Raw genomic sequence first — 19600 nt, 5'->3', positions numbered from 1 at the left:
GAGTGAGACACTGTCCAAAAAAAAAAAGGTCAAGCGAGTCATAAATGGGCTTATTTCAGAGGGAGAGGCTCATCCTTTCATCCTTCTGCCCCAAAGTACTGCAAGCTCCGACAGCCGGCATGGCTGGGACAAGGGCCCCGGCTGCTGGGGCTTGGGGCTCCGTGCTGCCTGGAGGAGGAATGGGAAGGAGGGCCAGACACTAAACGAGTCTGTCCACGGCTTTCACTTGGTCCTGACACCCTGCAGCTTCCTCCCTAACAAGACATCCCTCCACTCCTGTCCAGGAGCAGGTTACTGGAGCCACAAGCATCTGCCAGCTCTTATTCTGGCCAAATTCTGCCGGACAAGAAAGCACAGAGCAGAGTGTGTCTCACAGCCCACAACCTAATGGAGCTGCAAACATCCTCCTGTTCCTGTGGGTCACCTGGCCTGGCCTGGGCAAGGAACTCTGGTGGCCTTTTGGGGAAGAGGGGTGTCCCCTGGTCATAGGCACTCTTTTAGTTTAGCCTAAAGCTTGGCTGGGTGCGGTGGCTCACACCTGTAATCCCAGCATTTTGGGAGGCTGAGGTGGGCGGATCACTTGAACCCAGGAGTTTGAGACCAGCCTGGGTAGCATGGCAAGACCCCGTTTGAACAAAAAGTAAAAAATTAGCCATGCGTGGTGTTGCATAACTGTAGTCCAGCTCCTCAGAAGGCTGAGGCAGGAGAATCACTTGAGTTGCTCTAGTTTGGTTATGGTGAATTAATTTTTGCCACACATGGATCATGCCAGGATTCTATTTCTTTGTCATTCACCACGACAAATATTTTGGCAAGTAAACCTGAGGACGGAGACGCCCCAATTCCAGTCCTTGTGACATCCTCTTCCTTGTCAACACCCTTTTCCTGCCACCAATCCAAAACCCTCCCCCAGTGACCTTCACCCTGACCCTGCTGGGGGTGGGGTGGGTGAAGGGAGCTCCTGCAATTCAGCAACCCTGCTCCTATCTCCTCCTTGGGCTGGAGAGGGCAAGTATAAAGAGTAGTTGCCAAACCAGGAAATGGAGACAAACTGGGAGCCACATCTCTTGTCCCTCTTGGAAAGAGGAAAGGCACTGGCCCAGGCATGTGTAAGGGTGGGAAGCAGGGCGGCTGAGAGAGGCCCACACTCGCATCAGCTGCTGAGTCTCCTGATCAGGGCAGGCTTCCTGAATAACCTGACGGAGCCAGCATTTCCACATCACTCGCACCTGGGTCATATTTCAAAGGAGGAGTAGGTCCCCATGGTCCCCAAGACCCTGGCAACACTGGCGTCAATCTTTAGGATTCAAGGAAGCAACTGAAATTAAATCAAAATAAGGGAATTTAAGGAAACAAGAATCTATGGATGCAGGTGTGTGCGTGTGTGTAGTGTGTGTGTGTGTTTGCGAGCACACACACACACACACACACACACACACACTCAGCCCTTTCCCAAGGGTCTCCCTGCCTGGCACATATTCCCCAGCCTGCTTAGCTTCTGGCTGGGTGGTACCAGCCCATGTCCCTACCTCACATCCGTTCTCCAATGGCAGGTGGGAGGAGGTCGATCATTTGCAGAAACTCCTCCTGCTGCTCCTCTGCGCTCTGGGAAACTCTATACACCAAACACCCTGGGAGTTTTATTTTTCTGAGTTATATTTACTTTGAGATTTTCACTGCTGAGATCTTTTCACAGTTTCAGAGAGGCTAGAGCTGCAAATGTGCGTAAAGGTCATAATAAGTAACGGCTGCCATTTGCTAAGGGCTTCTCTGGCAGGCTGTGTACAAAGAAGCTGCAGCTTGGGCCATCTCACTGAATTCCAGCCGCAGCCCTGAGGTGAAGTCTGATGTCATTTCCATTTTATAGTCGAGGAAAATGAGGCCCAGAGAAGTTAAACATTTGCCTAAGGTCACACAGCTGGGGAGTAGTGAACCCAGGTGATTCACCCATTAGGCACAGAAGGCACCGTGCCTAGGACCCACGGAAATGTGCTAATTTCTTTCAGAATCAGAAAGAAAAACATGAACTTTGGGGTTGAAGAAAAAAATTAATATAATAATAGCATGTTCGTCTTTATACCAATATAGTTGTAAAACATAATTTTTAATATATTTTATGGGGGAAAGGATCTATAAAGACAAAGGTGCCTAAGGCCCATTAAAGTCACAATAGGGCCCCAGGTGGAGCCAGAATTCAAGTCCCGGTCTGCCTGCCTTCACAGTTCGTGTTCTCTCGTCTAGTCTAACCCTGTTTACAGGTGAGGAAACTGAGGTCCAAAGCCACACAGCCTATGGCAGGGCCAGGAGGAGAGCTTGGGTTTCCAGTGGGCCAGCCATCGTGGCATGTGGTCCGACAGCACCACCCGGTGGCCCTTTAGGGAACTTATCTTAATCCAGCGGTGAACTCCAGAAAAGAGAAAGGGCTCAGACAGGTCCAGATGCCCGCAGGAAGCGTCCGCAAGCCAGCCTGCACTCGGGCTCCACACTCGAGTGGGGGAGCCGGGCCAGCAAGCCAACTCCACACTCGCTCTAGGCTGTCATTGGAATCCACACATCTCACCCTACACACACACACACACACACACACACACACACACACACCACCCCCACACCTCCCAGAGTAAAAGCATCGTTCCCCAGAGTTAATATTTGTAAAGTGCTTACACCAGTCTGGTTCAATAGGAATATAATATAAGCCAAAATGTAATCTGAAATTTTCTGGCAGCCATATTTTAAGAAGTAAAAGAAACAAGTGAAATTAACTTTAATATATTTAATATTTTATTTAACCCAGAAATCAGCAAACTATACAGCCTGTGGGTGAAATCTGGCCCACCATCTGTTTTTTTGTAAATAAAGTTTTATCGGAACACAGCCACGCCCTTTTGTTTTGGTATTGTCTGTGGCTGCTTTTGCACTGCAACGGCAGAGTTGAGGAGTTGCATAATTGAGACCAGGTGGTCCACAAAGCTGAAAATACTTACTATCCAGTCCTTGATAGGCAAAGTTTGTCAACCTCTGATTTAGCCCAGTCTATCCAAGTATGGGCATTTCAACAGATAATTCAATATAAAAATTATTAATGAGAAATTTTGCATTCATTATACAAAATCTTCGAAATTCAGTGTGTGTTTCATACTTACGGTGCATCACAGTTTGGATGAGACTCTTTTCAAATGCTCAGTGGGCATGTGTTGGATTATGACTACCAAATTAGACAGTGTAGGGCTTAGAACAATGCCTGCAGGTATCATACAAGTATTCATTAAATACCTAAATAAATTCCCCACCAGCCTTTCTTAACTGGCTTCCCAGAAAGAATTAAGCCCTAACATCCAGGGACAGCCTCTGTTTGTAATGAATCAACTTCTTTCCCATGCCTGTAGAATGGTGTCATTCCTGGGGGGACTGAGAAAAGAGTCACTGGCACCATTTTCTGGAGGGTTCAATTTATTCGCAGAATCCCAGTTGAAAAAGGCTGTCCCAGTGGCAGATGGTCCTTTTCTAAGCAGCTTGAAGACTTGCTGCTGATAGAATTATTATTAATAATCAAATCAGATGTTTAGAGCCAGGCACTGTGCTAAGGTCTTTCTGAGCATTGTTTCAATGACAGAAATAACAGAGACCTCCCTCAGGAAGGCTCCTCTGTGCACCAAAGATGTCCACTGTCCCCCATACAACCCTTCTCACTATGTCTTGTGAGCGCCAAGATCTGACCCCCTCATTCCCCAGGAGCTCAGCCTAGGCCCGGCTTGCAGGAGCTGCTGGGTCAATATGTGCTGCATTCAATCAAATAACTCTAGAGAAGCTGGGGACTATTTGCTGTTTGATTGAACCTGGCAGGTGTTTGTCCAGCAGCTCTGCTGTGCAAGGCTGCTGTGTGAGTCTCTGGGGAATCCATTCCCACATTGATTCTTGCTGATGTTTCCAAGATTGCTAAGGGAAAGCCACGCACGATAGTTGCATTTGTAGTTTTAAGTGGTCTAGCTCCTCTGTGACGGTTCAGCTCAGAGGCCAACCACTAGAGACCCGGGAAGAGTGATTTGTTTGCCCAGTGCTTCACTGTCCAGCCTGAGGAACTGCCCTTTTGTCCGGGTAAGGAGGGAAGGGTACCACGATGTCCTGGTTGAACAAGACCTGCCCATGAGCATCTTGGTTTTGGAAGAGCGGTGTGCAGGGATGACTATTTGAATTCCCTCCCTGCCCGAGGCCTTCTAAGCAATCAGATGCTATTGGCACCAACATTAGATTTGTCCACGGACAATCATTCAACGTGCTGAGATTCTGCAAGATAACCGTTTCTGAGAGGAGGGAGGCCCATCAAGATAACATGAGTAACCAAAGTTTAGCTGTCAGAAGGGAAGTGGTACGGAATGAACTCTTCCTCTCAAAGACTATCTATTTATTTATTGAATTTATTTATTTTTTGACATGGACCCTCACTCTGTCACCCAGGCTGGAGTGCAGTGGCGTAATCTCAGCTCACTGCAACCTCCACCTCCCGGTTCAAGCGATTCTCCCACCTCAGCTTCCCAAGTAGCTGGGACTACAGGTGCACACAACCATACCTGGTTAATTTTTAATTTTAGGACTTTAGTTAATTGTAAGAGATGGGGTCTCACTATGTTGTTTGAGCTGGTCTCAAAGTCCTGGACTTAAGCGATCCTCCTGCCTTGGCCTCCCAAAGCACTGGAATTACAGGCATGAGCCAACATTCCCGGCCATCTCCTTCTTTTAACTTATCTCCTCCTATACCCTTGACCTCAAGTGGTCCACAAACCAGCAGCATCAGCACCATCTGGGAGCTTGTTAGAAATGCAGAATTTCCCCTGTCACCGCCCACTCCCTGCGCCTAGTCAGAAGCCGCATTTTGCCAAGACTCTAGCTGATTCTCATGCATAAGATGATAAAGTGCTGCTCTGTAGTAGTGTGGACCACTGCCTGACATACATCATTTGTTTGTTGTCTACCTTTGGTGAGGACAGGAATCGCGTCTGTCTTGTTCTCTATTGTATGCCCAGAGGCAAAAAGTGTGTCTGACACATATCAGGTGCTCAATAACATTTGTTAAATGATTGACTGACTGAATGAATGAGCCAGAAATCAAACCCAAGCCTCCTAATTAAACTGAGTCACAATTCCTTGTGTGTTTTTTCAGTGACTCATTTCTGGGTAGAGCTGGGACTCTGTAACTCCAGATCTCCGTCCCCGTTCTGAATGATGGGATCACAGTTGGTTCCTACCTCACAGGGGGTTTGTGAGGACAGTTCCTGTTCCAAGTGCTTTCCCTCTTGACTTCCCCAAAACCCCATGGCACAGGAAGACACATACTAGGTTATCCCCATTTTTCAGATGTGAAAATTGAGGCCCAGAGAAGATGAGGTTCTTGCCTGAGATCACACAACTCAGACGTGGTAGAACCAGATTTGAACTCGCACCCCCTGATTCCAAATCAAGTTCTCATCCCTAGTCCATGTTCATTCATTTGCTCATTCATTCCACAGTCAAGTACCAGCCCCACGCTGGGAGCTGGGCGGGCATGAATAATGTTAACTAAGAAGTCTTGGAACCCAAAGGACTTCTCAGGCCAGATGGATATACAAGGAATGGTGATTCCACGCATCCGGTATTTCTGTGGACTCAAAAACCTGCAGATGAATGAAGGTGGGCTCATCTAGTCTTCTTGGAGGCTTCTCGGAAGATCTCCCAGAGGAGGTGATGTGTGAAATTTTATTAGGGTGGGGCAGGAGGAGGAGCATCCCAAGTGGAGAGAGCAGAGCATGCAAAGGAAGGTGCCTAAGCACATCCCCAGGGTCCGTGTGCTTAGGGGAAGGTGATCCAGTTCCATGAGCCAGGAGTGAGGGACGGTGAAGGATGAGGCTGGGAGACAGGCCGGGCCTGCCTGCCAAAGGCCTGGAATGGCAAGATGGTAGTGGCCATTACCCACATGCCAGCTGTACTCCCAGGATGACATGATTGGGCACTGGAACTCTCCTCGGGCTTCAGCTGATGCTGTGCCTGGCCTTGGCCATCGTGGGAGATGCCTTAGAAGAGCAGCTGCAGGGTTCCTGGGAGACCTACCCCATTTCTAAGCCCTCTGGCCTGGTCTGGCCTCCTGGCCCCTGAGTTGCTTTTCGGGCCTCCCAGACTCTTGTCTCCCTTGGGTGGGGACTCCTGGACACCCACTCCCCTGGACAGCTGGTTCTGGGTCCCCCTGGTCTCTGGCCATCCAACCTGTACCTCCTTGCTATCATGGGAGCAGGTAGCAGGCACCGGGCCTGCTGCCGAGGCTGACCTGGATGGGGCCTGCTGGAGCTGCTTCCTGGGCACAGTCCCCTCTCGTAGGTACTTGTGGCCACAGTTGATCCTCCAGGCTACTCGGGTGGCAGCCTCCTTTTGGATGTGCTCCTTCTAGCAGGCCTGGTTCTGGGAGGTCCACAGTTCCCTCGTGGCAGGGGCAGGGAGACGTTGGGGAGCGAAGAACCGGAAGTGTTCTTCCTACAGCTCTGCGGCCTGTGTTTGGGCTCCAGCGCCTCATCTCCAAGGATACATGCAGCCGATGAGAGCTGGGTTGCCAAGGCCCTGACAGAGAGGAGAGGCCAGGCTGTTCTAGGGGACTTGTGGGGTCCCACAGGCAGAAGAACAGACCAGGCTGGGGAAGGGTGCAGAGCCCGAGCCTGGCCACAACCCACCCAGGGTGCCTGCCTGTTCTTCCCCCAAGGGACGGGCCCAGGCCTTTACCTTCATATCCACAGGGCCCTGGGGTGGCGCACGGGGTGCTGCAGCCTCTATTCCATTCAGCAAACCCCGATGTACACCTACTATGTGCTAGGCATCCAAAGGGGGTCCAGGTGCTAAGCTGTGCAGTGTGTGCCTTAAACCACCCTCCCCATTACTAGGCTCTCACGCCTCCTTTCCACGGGGGGCAAGGAGGCTTGGAGAAACCACGTGACTGCCCCAGGGCACCGTGGCTGGTGTGCCTCTGCTGGTGTGTCCCTGCTCCATATCAGGCCCCAGGCTGGGGACTTTACTGTTCCATCACTTAATCCTCACAGTGATTTGCAAACAGGCTGTCTTGCGTCACTTTCCCAAATGAGTAAACTGAGGAATCTCTGGGATTAACTCCAAACCCATGTCCTTGTGTTACAGACACAACATTCTCCCAGGAAGTGGGATGGGCACTTGAGAGAGGCACAGGCAGGGCGGGACAGGGGAAGATCCATCCGATGCCTCAGTGGCACCACAGAGTCAGCCTCCGGGATCCTCACACCTCTGCCTCCCTGACCAGGGAGAAGGGCTACCCACAGTGCCCTGGGGCCAGGCAAAGCTCAGGGGAAGAGCGTTGCAGCCTGGGACCCCCTTCCCAGGCGGGTGTGTCCGCGCCTTCCCCAACGCTGGGACTCCCCTCCGGGACGCAGTTCGCGTGTCCAGGGCGACCCCTGGCGGTCACTGCGGCGACGACAACGCGGGCGGCTGTCTTTCCCCGCCCCCGAGGCCCACAGCGTACCCGGGAGGGACCCGGACTGGACCGTGCAGAGGCTCCCAGAGGCCCAGCGAGGCCGACGGCCCGCCAGGAGCGCCGCCTTTGGCTTCTGTTCCCTGTGTCTGCAGCCATGCACAACTTCACTGTTCCTAGACAGGTTTACCGGGTTTTAACACTGCCTTGACCTTTAATGACTACCTGTGTGCCCTGGGGCCAGTCACCGAACCTTTTTTTTTTAGGTCCTGCTCTGTCGCCCTGGCTGGAGTGCAGTGGCGCCATCTCAGCTCACTGCAACCTCTGCTTCCTGGGTTCAAGCAACCCTCGTGTCTCAGCTTCCGGAGGAGCTGGGATTACGGGCGCCTGCCACCACACTCCGCTAATTTTTCCTTCCTTCTTTCCTCCCTCCCTCCCTCCTTCCCTCCCTTTCTTCTCCTTTTCTTTCCTTTCTTTTTTTTTTTTTTTTCTTTTTTTTTTTTTTTTTGAGATGGAGTCTCGCTCTGTCACCCAGGCTGGAGAACAGTGGTGAGATCTCGAATCATCACAACCTCTACCTCCTGGGTTCAAGCAATGCTCCTGCCTCAGGCTCCCATCTGGGATTACAGGTGCACACCATCACACCCAGCTACTTTTTATATTTTTAGTAGAAACGGGGTTTCACCATGTTGGCCAGGCTGCTCTTGAACTCTTGACCTCGTGATCCACCCGCCTCAGCCTCCCAAAGTGCTGGGATTGCAGGAGTGAGCCACCGCACCTGGCCTGAAATGCTCTTTATGTGTATTTTGTCAGTGAGTTCTCAGAACACTCTATGGGGGTGGGTCCTGTTACCCCATTTCATTGGAAAGAAAACTGAGGCACAGTTTTCTGTAAAGGATAAGTGACCTGCCTGCCAGAAGTCATGGCAGGGCTAGGATTTGAATCCCCAGCCCAAACTTAGAACCACATGCTAATGGTTTCTCCATAAGCCTCCCTTTCCCTAGCTGGGGTGCCCCTTCCAGTCTCCTTTGGGGAGCCTAATCTCTGCAACACTCAGTCCCTCTCTTAAGAGCTTTGGGCTGGGGAAGGTTTGCCCAGGCCAGTTGGGGGATGGATGTGCTGAGGGGGAGGGGGCGGGGGGAGGTGACTTTCTGGAGTTCATCTGATTTTAGAATGGAAGTTTCCCATTACTTCCCCATTTTACAGATGAGAGCAGTGAGGCACAGAGAAGACGATCGCCGGAAGTGTCTCGGTTGGTAAGCAGCAGCGCTGGGCTTGGAATCAGGTTTGAACCTGCAGCACATGACCAGCTGCTCCCTGAATGCCACTTCTACACAAGGCTATTCTGCAGCTATGGAGCCAGCTGCTTGTAGCTGGGCCTGAAGCTGGCATTTCCAGGACTTGGAGCCTCTACTGAGGTTTTCTTCTCTGAATACACCCCGCCAGGGTTCAGCACCAGCTTTGCCCTAAGCACATTCACTTCCTGGAAAGAGAGGGCAGCCCCCGACAGGCAGAGGTGTACTAGTACCTTGGCAAGGCAGTCAGGGCAGAGGGGGAAACGTGGGCAATAAAAGGCTTGCAGATTCTTTCATCTTTGTACTTTGTCCTGGGGAGATAAGCAAGTCCAAAATACGAAACACCCTTGGATACGTGGATCGGTGCCATGAGTCAGGCTCATAAATTCTTCATTTCCTGCCAGCTCTTGAGAACTCTTGAGGAAGAGAAAAAGGGTGTGAGGGGTGTGGAGTGGGTCTTCCTAAATTCCATGCCCATGAGCCAGTCCCCGTGGGCTTACCGGCTCAGACAAAAGCCTTATCACAAAGCAGAGAAGGATCTCTTTGTTTAGAAAGATTCCTCCCACCATCCATTTAGGCAGCATCCTTAGGACAAAGCCAGAAAAAAAAACAAAACAAAACACTGCATCCAGGCTTGCTTGAGCCCTTACTGCTCCCAATGTGACATTTTTACTCCCTCAAATTCTGATTTGCTGTTGTGAAAAGGAAAAAAACCATATCTATATAAGATACTCATTTCTGGGGGTTTTCGTTTGTGAAATATATGGATTATACAGCCCCTTTCCTCTCCAATTTCATGGTGATTTGGAAACATTCCATCCCTTTCCTTGATCCTACTTCCACAGGGCCGAGAACTGAGGCTAATCAACACTTTTAATGTAATCTTGGCGAGTTAACAAGGATCAAGCACTCATTTTGCCGTTAGCCTTTCTTCTGCTATTTTTTTTTTTTTAAGGGACTCTCACTCTGTCGCCCAGGCTGAATGGAGTGCAGTGGCATGATCTCGGCTCACTGCAGCCTCCGCCTCCCAGGTTCAAGTGATTCTCCTCCCTCAGCCTCCCGAGTAGCTGGGATTACAGGCGCCTGCCACCACACCCAGCTAATTTTTGTATTTTTTAGTAGAGATGGTATTTCACCATGTTGGCCAGGCTGGCCTCAAGCCCCTGACCTCAGGTGATCTGCCCGCCTCGGCCTCCCAAAGTGCTGGGATTACAGGCATGAGCCACCACGCCTGGCCTATTCTGCTAATTTTTTTTTTTTTTTTTTTTTTTATTCTGCTAATTTTTAAGTCTGTGCAACTTTCAAGGGAAACTAAATCCCTACACGCCCTACTCATTTTACATCAAACTCATCAAAATGTGGCTTCCAAGGCCCCTTCGAAGCCGTAAAACTAGACATGTGGTCAAGGGTCCCAAGTGCTAATAAGTGCCTTGGAAACGAACATGTTAATAAAATGTCTCCTCCTTGGCAGCATCCTGGTGAGTGCCTCCCTGGGTTGCAAAGGGAAGTGTGATGAGGAAGAAGCGGGCTTTTGTGCTTCAAAGGGGGCAGGGACTGGGATCTCTACAAGGCAGCTGCTGTCTGCTTCACCCCCATCAGCCCCATCCGCTCCTGGTAGGAAAGAGGCAAAGTCAACAGTAAAAGTCGGAAAGAAAACACAAAAGTCGGAAAGGACCTGGCACCTGGCCTGTCCCGGGTCAAGTTTCAAAGTTTTCAAGGTGTTTGCACAAACAGCTGGTTTCCATAAGCAGCCAAGCCCAGGTCCAGGTAACGGTTACGCTGTGGTTCTAGCCATTGATCGATAAAGAGGTGCATCCCGGCCGGGCGCAGTGGCTCAAACCTGTAATCCCAGCACTTTTGGTGGCCGAAGCAGGTGGACCATGAGGTCAAGAGATTGAGACCATCCTGGTCAACATGGTGAAACCCCGTCTCTACTAAAAATACAAAAAATTAGCTGGGCATGGTGGCATGTGCCTGTAATCCCAGCTACTCAGGAGGCTGAGGCAGGAGAATTGCCTGAACCCAGGAGGCGGAGGTTGTGGTGAGCCGAGATCGTGCATTGCACTCCAGCCTGGGTAACAAGAGCAAAACTCCGTCTCAAAAAAAAGAGGTGCATCCCACCCCAAGTGTCTTGATGTAACAGGAGGCAGCGGCTTCCAATGGGGAAATTTACCCCCAGGTAATGTCAGCATTGCCCCATGCTGACCACCAGATGTAGCCCCAGATGCCAACAAGCCGCCAGGGGTCAGCCTTGTGCAGGGATAATCACTTCAGCAGGTATTGGTCACAGACAGCAGTGGCTGAGACCCAGGCAGGGAATTGTTCCTTACAGCGCCCTGTGGGCTCTCTTCTGATCCTCACGACCACTCAAAGAGGTGAGGCAAGGTGACTTCCTCAGGGCCACACAGCCAATGAACGTCGGAGCCAGCACTGAAGCTCTGGAGTGCCTGACACCAAAGCCCATGCTGTTAACTTTTAAATGCTACCTCCTCCAACATAAAATCGCCAGGCTTCACAGTGGAGAAATCAATGGCTGTGCCCTGTGCTCCTCCGTGTGCAAACCAGCATGACACTGTGGCCTGGCCAGACCCCACAGGGCAGAGCTTGAATGGACTCTTTGGCAAGTAGGGAACTGCTCGCCACTGCAGAATCCCGAAGTCCACGAACCTTCTGAGATAGGAGTCGAGGAAGCAGTGCTTCCTGGCACAGGCCACAGATAAGGCTGCTGCCTCCAGGAGGAGAGGATCTTTCCTCCACTCTCCTCCCTCCTCTCAGAGGCAAACAATTGATCCCAATTGACAGCCAGGTGTCAGAAGAATCTAGTCTCCCTTCCCAGCTTTTCTCTCCACCTGCAACCCCCATCTGGAGGGCTGGGGGCAGAGTAGCAATTTCCCACCACCATGGCACCTGCCAGGACCTATGTGGGGGCTCCTGCTTCCACAGTGTTATGACCAGAGGGTAGAGCTCCCACTCTGGGCTCAAAAAGGCAGGGGCCCAGGGTATGCTCCCAAGTGAACTTTGTATCTGCAAACAAGCACCGGAGGTGGTAGTGCCATCTGCAAAGCGGTGTCACTGCTGTGAGGAGGAGGAGGAGAGGTGCTAGGTATCTCCTAAGCATTCAGCGATCAGAGGCTCTTCTAGAAAAAGGAGAAAGACCAGGGGCAGTGGCCGACGCCTGTAATCCCAGCACTTTGGGAGACCAAGGCAGGGCGGATCACTTGAGGTCAGGAGTTCAAGACCAGCCTGGCCAACATGGCAAAACCACATCTCTACTAAAAAGACAAAAATTAGCCAGGTGTGGTGGTGCATACCTATGGTCCCAGCTACTTGGCAGGCTGAGGCAGAATTGCTTGAACCCAGGAAGCAGGCAATGCAGTGAGCAGAGATCCCCCCACTGCACTCCTGCCTGGGCAACAGAGCGACACTCCATCTCAAAAAATGAAAAAAAAAACAAACAAAAAAAAAAAAAAAAAAAAAAAGGAAAACAGAGGCAAAGGGAGGGGAAGACAGCAGCAATGATAAGCACATCGAGGTAACAGGTGACAGCTTCATGTTTATTCCCTCCTCCCCAAAAAAGAGGCCAAATTCACTGTTAAGCCAGGGACTGGGAGAGCTGATCTGGTGTGTGTCTGTGTGTAGCGGGGGGTGCGGGGGAGAGACACTGTTTTGCTCTGTTGCCCAGGCTAGAGTGCAGGGGTACAACCACAGCTCACTGCAGCCTTGACCTCTCAGCCTCAGGTGATCCTCCTGCCTCTCAATCCTGAGTAGCTGTGACCACAGGCATGCACTACCACGCCATCTAATTTTTTGTAGAGGCTGGGTCTCGCTGTGTACCCAGGCTGGTGGTGTTGAACTCCTAGCATTAAACAATTTATTCTGAAATGACACCATCTAAGAACACTGAGGAACTTTATGGAGCAAATGTTTTATTTAATAAGTTATAAGATACAATTTACAGTCGGCATTTGATTCCAGTTCGATTTCCATGTCCCAGCTTAAAACACCTGTGGTCCTGTCACATCAGGCTTCGGGCTGCTCCAGTTTCTGTAGGTGGGCTTTTACCCCCAGCACCCGCCACAACCGTGGCCACCTCCTCAGGACTAAGCAGCACACCCTAGCGGTCCGCCTGCCCAGAACACAATACACACTGGGCTCAGGAAATGTCCGTGACACTTTAACCTCATTCCGAAGCCAGCTCAGGTCTGCAGGAGGGCAGGCGAAATTCCCTACATCTCATTTCTAGATTTCTGCACCTGCTACTTCTTCCCAAACAGCCTCAGATGGCACATGGCCATGGCCAAGTAGATAGCCGCTGTCGGCTACGCAGCTCTTGCTGTTTCTGCCAAACGGTGAAAAGACCACTGATGAGCTGCTGCCCTTCTCACCCCTCACCATTCCCCGGCTTTCAGGCCAAAGATTGGCAGGAGTTTCACTCTTCCTGTCTGTACAGATCATTATTTTCCAGAAAAAGTGACCCACAAAGCTGGCTGGGGTGGGTGTGGAGTGTTATGTCATGGGATGGGCGTTGGGGTGAGGGCACTAATACACGGCCCCCCTAAGGTCACTTTAAACATTTTGGTAAGACTCCCTAGGCCAATGATGGGCTGGAGCATGTGTTAAAAACAAGGGCTAGTGTTGCTTAAAAGGGATCTTTGGCAAGCGGGGGAACTGCTCGCCACTGCAGAGTTTCTTCAGACCAAGGAAGGGACTGAAACAGACTTGGAAAAGTAAAGCAAAACCGTGGCTGCCGGGATGGTCACGTGTGGTGACTCTGCAAGAAATAATCATCAGGGCGAGGGAACAGGTATTTGGGAGCCACGTGGGCCCGGCTGCCGCCATATCCACTCTGCCCTCTGAGAAGTGTAAGAAGGCCACAGAGCAGGGGTGTTGGCAGTGAACAGCGGTAATGCAGTGCTAGTGATCTAATAGCCAAATACATGAGCACGGGCACTGGAAGAGAGGAATCTGGTTTTAAGTCATCTCCTTTGCTAAATGAACTCAAACTTGGTCTCCCCTTTTTCTCTGCCCACGTTCCCCCAGCCTTGTTTCATAAATGCTGAAGAGTGAACCAGCAGCTCAGGCTAGCCAGTTTTGTTTTTCTGAAACATGAGTCTCATCGTCTTCCTGGTTCGTCTGCTGCAGTGAGTGGTCTGCTCCACCATGAGTTCTGGTTCGCACCTAGTGTGCTCGGGATCTTCTCAGCCCACTGAACGGCTTGCATTTCTTAAGATTCCCCAACACGTCCCTCAAGAGTCCAGTCTAGGACGTATTTCTGAAGGCACTTTAGAACAGCAGTGTTTTAGGGATGGGGTTTCAGCCCCACGAACAGGCTGGAGGACTTGGTATAAAATGAATTAAAAACAAGCGACAAAAGCAAACACAAACTCTCCCCGGGATTTGAGAAAACTGTTTTAAGGCACTGTGACATGGAAAGGGCTGCCAGGGATGTGTTCCTCCCCCCACTTCACAGCCAGCACGTAATCGCCCCTCTCCTTGACAACGTATGTGACATTGTATTGCTGGTTGCCTACATGCTTCATGGAGACCTCCTCACAGGGGGTGGTGGGCCCATGGACCCCGATCAGCAGCATGTTGGAGCCTAGGAGGCAAAAGAAACTGGTTACTCCACCCAGGTGCATCAGGACAGGCCCGGGAAGAGGAGGGGGTATGACAGCCAAAGGTAAGGCTCTTTTGCGATAATGCTGGGGCCCCCGAGAGGTGGGAGAGTGTGGCGATTACAAGCAGAGGCTCACAGAGCCGGATGGTGTGGGTTCAAATCCCTGCCCTGCCACTTGCTACCTGAGTGACCTTGGACTAGAATTTCACCTCTCCCTGTCTTAGCTTTCCCATCTGTAAACGGAATGACAATAGTGTGTACCTCACAAGCTAGCTGTGAGGTTGAAGGAGTTATGGCTGCCAGGCCCCAGCACACAGTAAGGACTATTCTAAGTATTCGCTATGAGAATCTTCTTGTTTACTTTCACAAGCACCTTAAGGAAGGTACTTTCAAGAAGAGGAAACCGACTTTTGGAAAGAGATGTAATAACTTTCCATGGTCACATGGCTACATAAGTTTTATGAACAAACAATGAATGAATGAAGTGGCAGTACCAGGTCCCCAGCCCAGGTGTACTGGATGCCAAATCCCAGGCAACCGGCCCTTGAATCCCAAATAAATACCTAAGTTCAAAAGGCAAAAGAAAAAAAAATCATTAAAAATATTAAGTGAGGCCAGGCGCGGTGGCTCACGCCTGTAATCCCAGCACTTTGGGAGGCCGAGGCAGGTGGATCACGAGGTCAAGAGACCGAGACCATCCTGGTCAACATGGTGAAACCCCGTCTCTACTAAAAATACAAAAAATTAGCTGAGCATGGTGGCGTGTGCCTGTAATCCCAGCTACTCAGGAGGCTGAGGCAGGAGAATTGCCTGAACCCAGGAGGCGGAGGTTGTGGTGGGCCGAGATCGCGCCATTGCACTCCAGCCTGGGTAACAAGAGTGAAACTCCGTCTCAAGAAAAAAAAAAAGAAAAAAGAAAAAAAATATATTAAGTGCATTTTTTCATAAGTTTGTTGGCCTCATATATGTCTTCTTTTGAAAAGTGTCTGTTCATATCCTTTGCCCAATTTGAATGGGGTTGTTTGTTTTTTTCCTGTAAATCTGTTTTAGTTCTTTGTAGATTCTGGATATTAGCCCTTTGTCAGATGGGTAGATTGCAAAATCTTTTTCCCATTCTGTTGGTTGCCAGTTCACTCTAATGATAGTTTCTTTTGCTGTGCAGAAGCTCTAGAGTTTAATTAGATCCCATTTGTCTATTTTGGCTTTTGTTGCCAATGCTTTTGGTGTTTTAGTCATGAAGTCCTTGCCTATGCCTATGTCCTGAATGGTTTTGCCTAGGTTTTCTTCTAGGGTTTTAATGGTGTTAGGTCTTATGTTTAAGTCTTTGATCCATCTGGAGTTCAATCCCATTACTGGGTTATAGCCAAAGGATTATAAATCATCCTATTATAAGGACACATGCACATATATGCTCACTGTGGCACTGTTTACAATAGCAGACCTGGAACCAACCCAAATGCCCATCGATGATAGACTGGACAAGGAAAATGTGGCACATATACACCATGGAATACTATGCAGCCATAAAAAACAATGATTTCGTGTCCTTTGTTGGGACATGTATGAATCTGGAAACCATCATTCTCAGCAAACTGACACAAGAACAGAAAATTAAACACTACATGTTCTCACTCATAGGTAGGTGTTGAACAATGAGAACACATGGACACAGGGAGGGGAGCATCACACACTGGGGTCTGTTGGGGGGGGGGCTAGGGGAGGGACAGCGTGGGGTGGGGAGGTTGGGGAGGGATAACATGGCGAGAAATGCCAGATACAGGTGACAGGTGATGGAGGCAGCAAACCTATCTTGCCATGTAAGTTCCTATGCAACAACCCTGCATGATCTGCACATGTACCCCAGAGCCTAAAGTACAATTAAAAAAAAATTAAGTGTAGGAGAACAGGGTCATGAACATGGTTACTTGCAAATGGCTGCATTACATGGGGGTGCATACTACAGGAGACCTCAGCAGGGAAGGCCAGTGTACCCAGGGTGCCCAGCCTGCCCCTGCCCCACCCCACCCTTGAGCAGGCCCAGGCACCTACCAGCTTTGCTGCAGTCCACTAGGAAGGAACTCTTCTGGCCCACAAAAGCCTTCGAGAGCCCTGCGCCCTTAGAGGTCACCTTGCTGGCGTCCGAGGATGCCTTGGGAATGGCGCTATAGCAGGTCTCCGTAGAAGACCTGGTCACTGACTCCACCAGGATGGATGAGGTCTCGTTGGCTGAGCCAGGGCTGACCAGACGCTGGCCTAAGACATAGGAGGGAGGGAGACAGGCATGAATAGCTAGATCAAGAGGGGTCTCTCAACCAGAGGACAGGCAAGTACCCTACACAGAAGCCCCAGGAGAGTCCCCGCACCCCAACACCCGGATACAAAAGCCACCACACCTGTATCTCACACCCATAATGTCTTCTAAACCCCCAGGGTCCCACCCCCATACAACTAGGATCTGGCTTTCTGCGAAAATGGATGAGTCCGGCCTTGGCTGACAAGACCTAAAACCCTCCCAATCATTCCCCCACAGAGATGTGCCTGTGAAATTCACATCTTTCTATTTATATAATAGTCTATGTTTAAGCAGTATAAAAGTTTGGGTTGACATATAATGAAATATCAAAAAATGGGCCAGGCACAGTGGCTCACGCCTGTAATCCCAGCACTTTGAGAGGCTGAGGCGGGTGGATCATCTGAGGTTGGGAGTTCAAGATCAGCCTGACCAACATGGAGAAACGCTATCTCTACTAAAAATACAAAATTAGCTAGGTGTGGTGGCACACGCCTGTAATCCCAGCTACTCAGGAGGCTGAGACAGGAGAATCACTTGAACCCGGGAGGTGCAGACTTGGTGAGCCGAGATCATGCAATTGTACTCCAGCTTGGACAAGAGCAAAACTCCATCTCAAAAACAAAAACAAAAACAAAAAACAAACAAACAAAAACCCCAAAAAATGATTCTGTGCACGAGTAAGAATTTTCCTATCCGAATTTTCTAATTTTTCTGCAATGAACCTACATACTTTATATAACAGTGAATCATGACGCATGGAAGGGATTTACTGCAGTGTTTATGGTGGTTAGTTACCTTGGGTGGTGGCTGTGAGGTGGGTTTCTTAGTTTGGTATTTTTTTCCAGTGTTTTGGAGGAGATACATTTTTCTAAGTGTAATAAAACCTTTTGATTATTTTAAAAGTGAAGATTAGAAATGAGGGGATTTTTCAGGCCCTGATCTAAACAAATACATAAGATTTCAGTATGTCTTCTTCTGTTAGACACAGAAAACCACCTAACGTGCTCTCTCGACCCCTGCACGGCTCCACTCTGCTTTCACAAGCTTCAAACACCGCCCTCTGACATCTCATACTTTTACTGACATTCAAAGTTCAAAGTAGCTTTAACACATCTAAAACCATGCAGTTTCCACTATGATTGATCTGCCAAAACCAGCTTCCCAGGAAGAGAGTAACTCCAAAGGTGGTCGATCGTTACCTGTCACCTTGGCCTTGAAGGGACTGCCCACGATGTGGTTGGGCCCACCGTATTTCACGCTGATCAGGTAGTTACCAGGAGCCATGGGGGTGTACATGACTTTGTACCCTTCAGGCGTTTCCTGGCAATCCATTTTAACCTTGGATGGGCCTTCGATGGTGACGGACAATGTCCCTGGACCTGCTCGGGTGGTGTTGATGAAGAATTCCGACTGGATACCTGGGAGAAAGGAAAAGAGAAGGCCGTGTTGATGGCTTGGAGGGCTTTCCCGGGAGCACTGAGGCCATGGTGAGGGACACACACAGGTCCTCTCACAGAGGGCTCACCCTGGTGACATGGGAACACACTGGAACTAGCTCTGAACTTCTGGCAGAGAGAAACTCAGGCCCTGTGGGGTGGAAGCTCCCTTTCCCAGGCCAAGGGAGGAAGAGCATGGCTGATATTTTGCCCACAAACACCAACAGCCTGGACACCCTGTTCTGTCCACTGGGCATGAGCCACTTTGGCTGAGGGCGAGCAGCCTGTGTCACACTGTGAGCCTGAAGTGCTGCTTCAGCCACCAGAGTTCAGCTCTCCCTCCAGGGTGTGGGGGAGGCGTGGGCCCCTCTGACCTTCCTTTCTTCTCTGGGTAGACTCGAAGAAGCCAGGGGAGCCAAGCATCTCCGCCCTTCCTCCTCAGCCCCTCACCCCAGGCACCGTGCTGCAGACTGGGTACAGCCACTGTGACCTGCCAGCCCACCCACTTTGCCACGAATTCCAGCAACAAGCACAAGAACAAAACGGCAGCTCCCGCTGACAGGGCATGTGTGCCCCACGCAGACTCCAGGTCCTGTGCACAGCACCATTTATGCATGTGGTATGGAATCCCTTCTGTGATTCTCGCTGAGACACCTTAGCTGGCCTAGGGAGAGCCTCCTGCAGTCATCAGGCCCCGTGCATGCCTGCTACAGTGCCCTCTATGGGGCATGCCTGGCATAGCATCCCCATGCAGGGCTGTGCTTCTGCCAGAGTCCTAGACACTGCCCCAGCTGGGAGATATTTTGGTTTAATTATAGCTCCTAGTCCCGAGAAAGAATTATTGTTCTGGATATCAATAAAACAAAAGAGCTGCTATCGTGCAACCCTCAAACACAACCCAGCTGTTCCTGGAAGCTCCTAAGGCTCCTGTCCCATGTCCCAAAGTCCCTCCGCCCTTCCCCCATTATCTCAACCTTGTCACGATATCTAATCTGTGCAGCCAAGAAGCCCCTCAAGCAGCAGCTGTGAAGCGGGGGCTGCATAGGGAAGAGGCGAGAGGTGAGCAGCAAGGAGACAGTGTGTCCATCCAGGAAGCAGCTATAAGGTGACGATAAGGAAAGATATTTTATTTACTGACTGATTATTGAGATAGTCTCGCTCTGTTGCCCAGGCTGGAGTGCAGTGGCATGATCTCAGCTCACTGTAACCTCTGCCTCCCAGGTTCAAGTGAATCTCCTGCTTCAGCCTCCCGAGTAGCTGGGATTTCAGGTACCTGCCACCATACCCAGTGAATTTTTGTATTTTTTAGTAGAGACGGGGTTTCTCCATGTTGGCCAGGCTGGTCTCAAACTCCAGCCCTCAAGAGATCCACCCACGTTGGGCTCCCAAAGTGCTGGGATTACAAGCATGAGCCAACACACCTGGCCTCATTACTATTTTTTGAGATAATGTCCTCTGTTGCCCAGGCTGCGGTGCAGTGGCATGATCACAGCTCACTGTAGC

General features: G+C 50.4%; 1 protein-coding gene across 4 annotated transcripts in view; it reads right to left on the bottom strand.

Annotated features, from left to right (window-relative positions):
- Positions 1-12659: 12659 nt before the first annotated feature.
- The window catches only part of FLNB (filamin B), a 166966-nt gene continuing 160025 nt past the window's right edge, over positions 12660-19600 (bottom strand). For 3 of the 4 annotated variants that reach the window (XM_032290262.1, XM_032290263.1, XM_032290261.1), the window contains 3 exons: positions 17861-18079; positions 16418-16621; positions 14142-14350 (listed from right to left, as the gene is read on the bottom strand). In XM_032290262.1, coding sequence (XP_032146153.1) covers positions 14163-14350; positions 16418-16621; positions 17861-18079 — 611 coding nt within the window. In that variant the 3' untranslated portion in view covers positions 14142-14162. Of the gene's footprint in view, positions 14351-16417; positions 16622-17860; positions 18080-19600 lie in introns of all 4 variants that reach the window. The other variant, XM_032290260.1, reaches the window with a different exon arrangement.

This window comes from Sapajus apella, unplaced genomic scaffold (genome assembly GCF_009761245.1).
Source record: "Sapajus apella isolate SASKATOON/1434 unplaced genomic scaffold, GSC_monkey_1.0 scaffold23, whole genome shotgun sequence".
NCBI classification, from domain to species: domain Eukaryota; kingdom Metazoa; phylum Chordata; class Mammalia; order Primates; family Cebidae; genus Sapajus; species Sapajus apella.
Note: the sequence above shows the minus strand (reverse complement) of the source record. Positions and strands in the feature narration are given on the sequence as shown.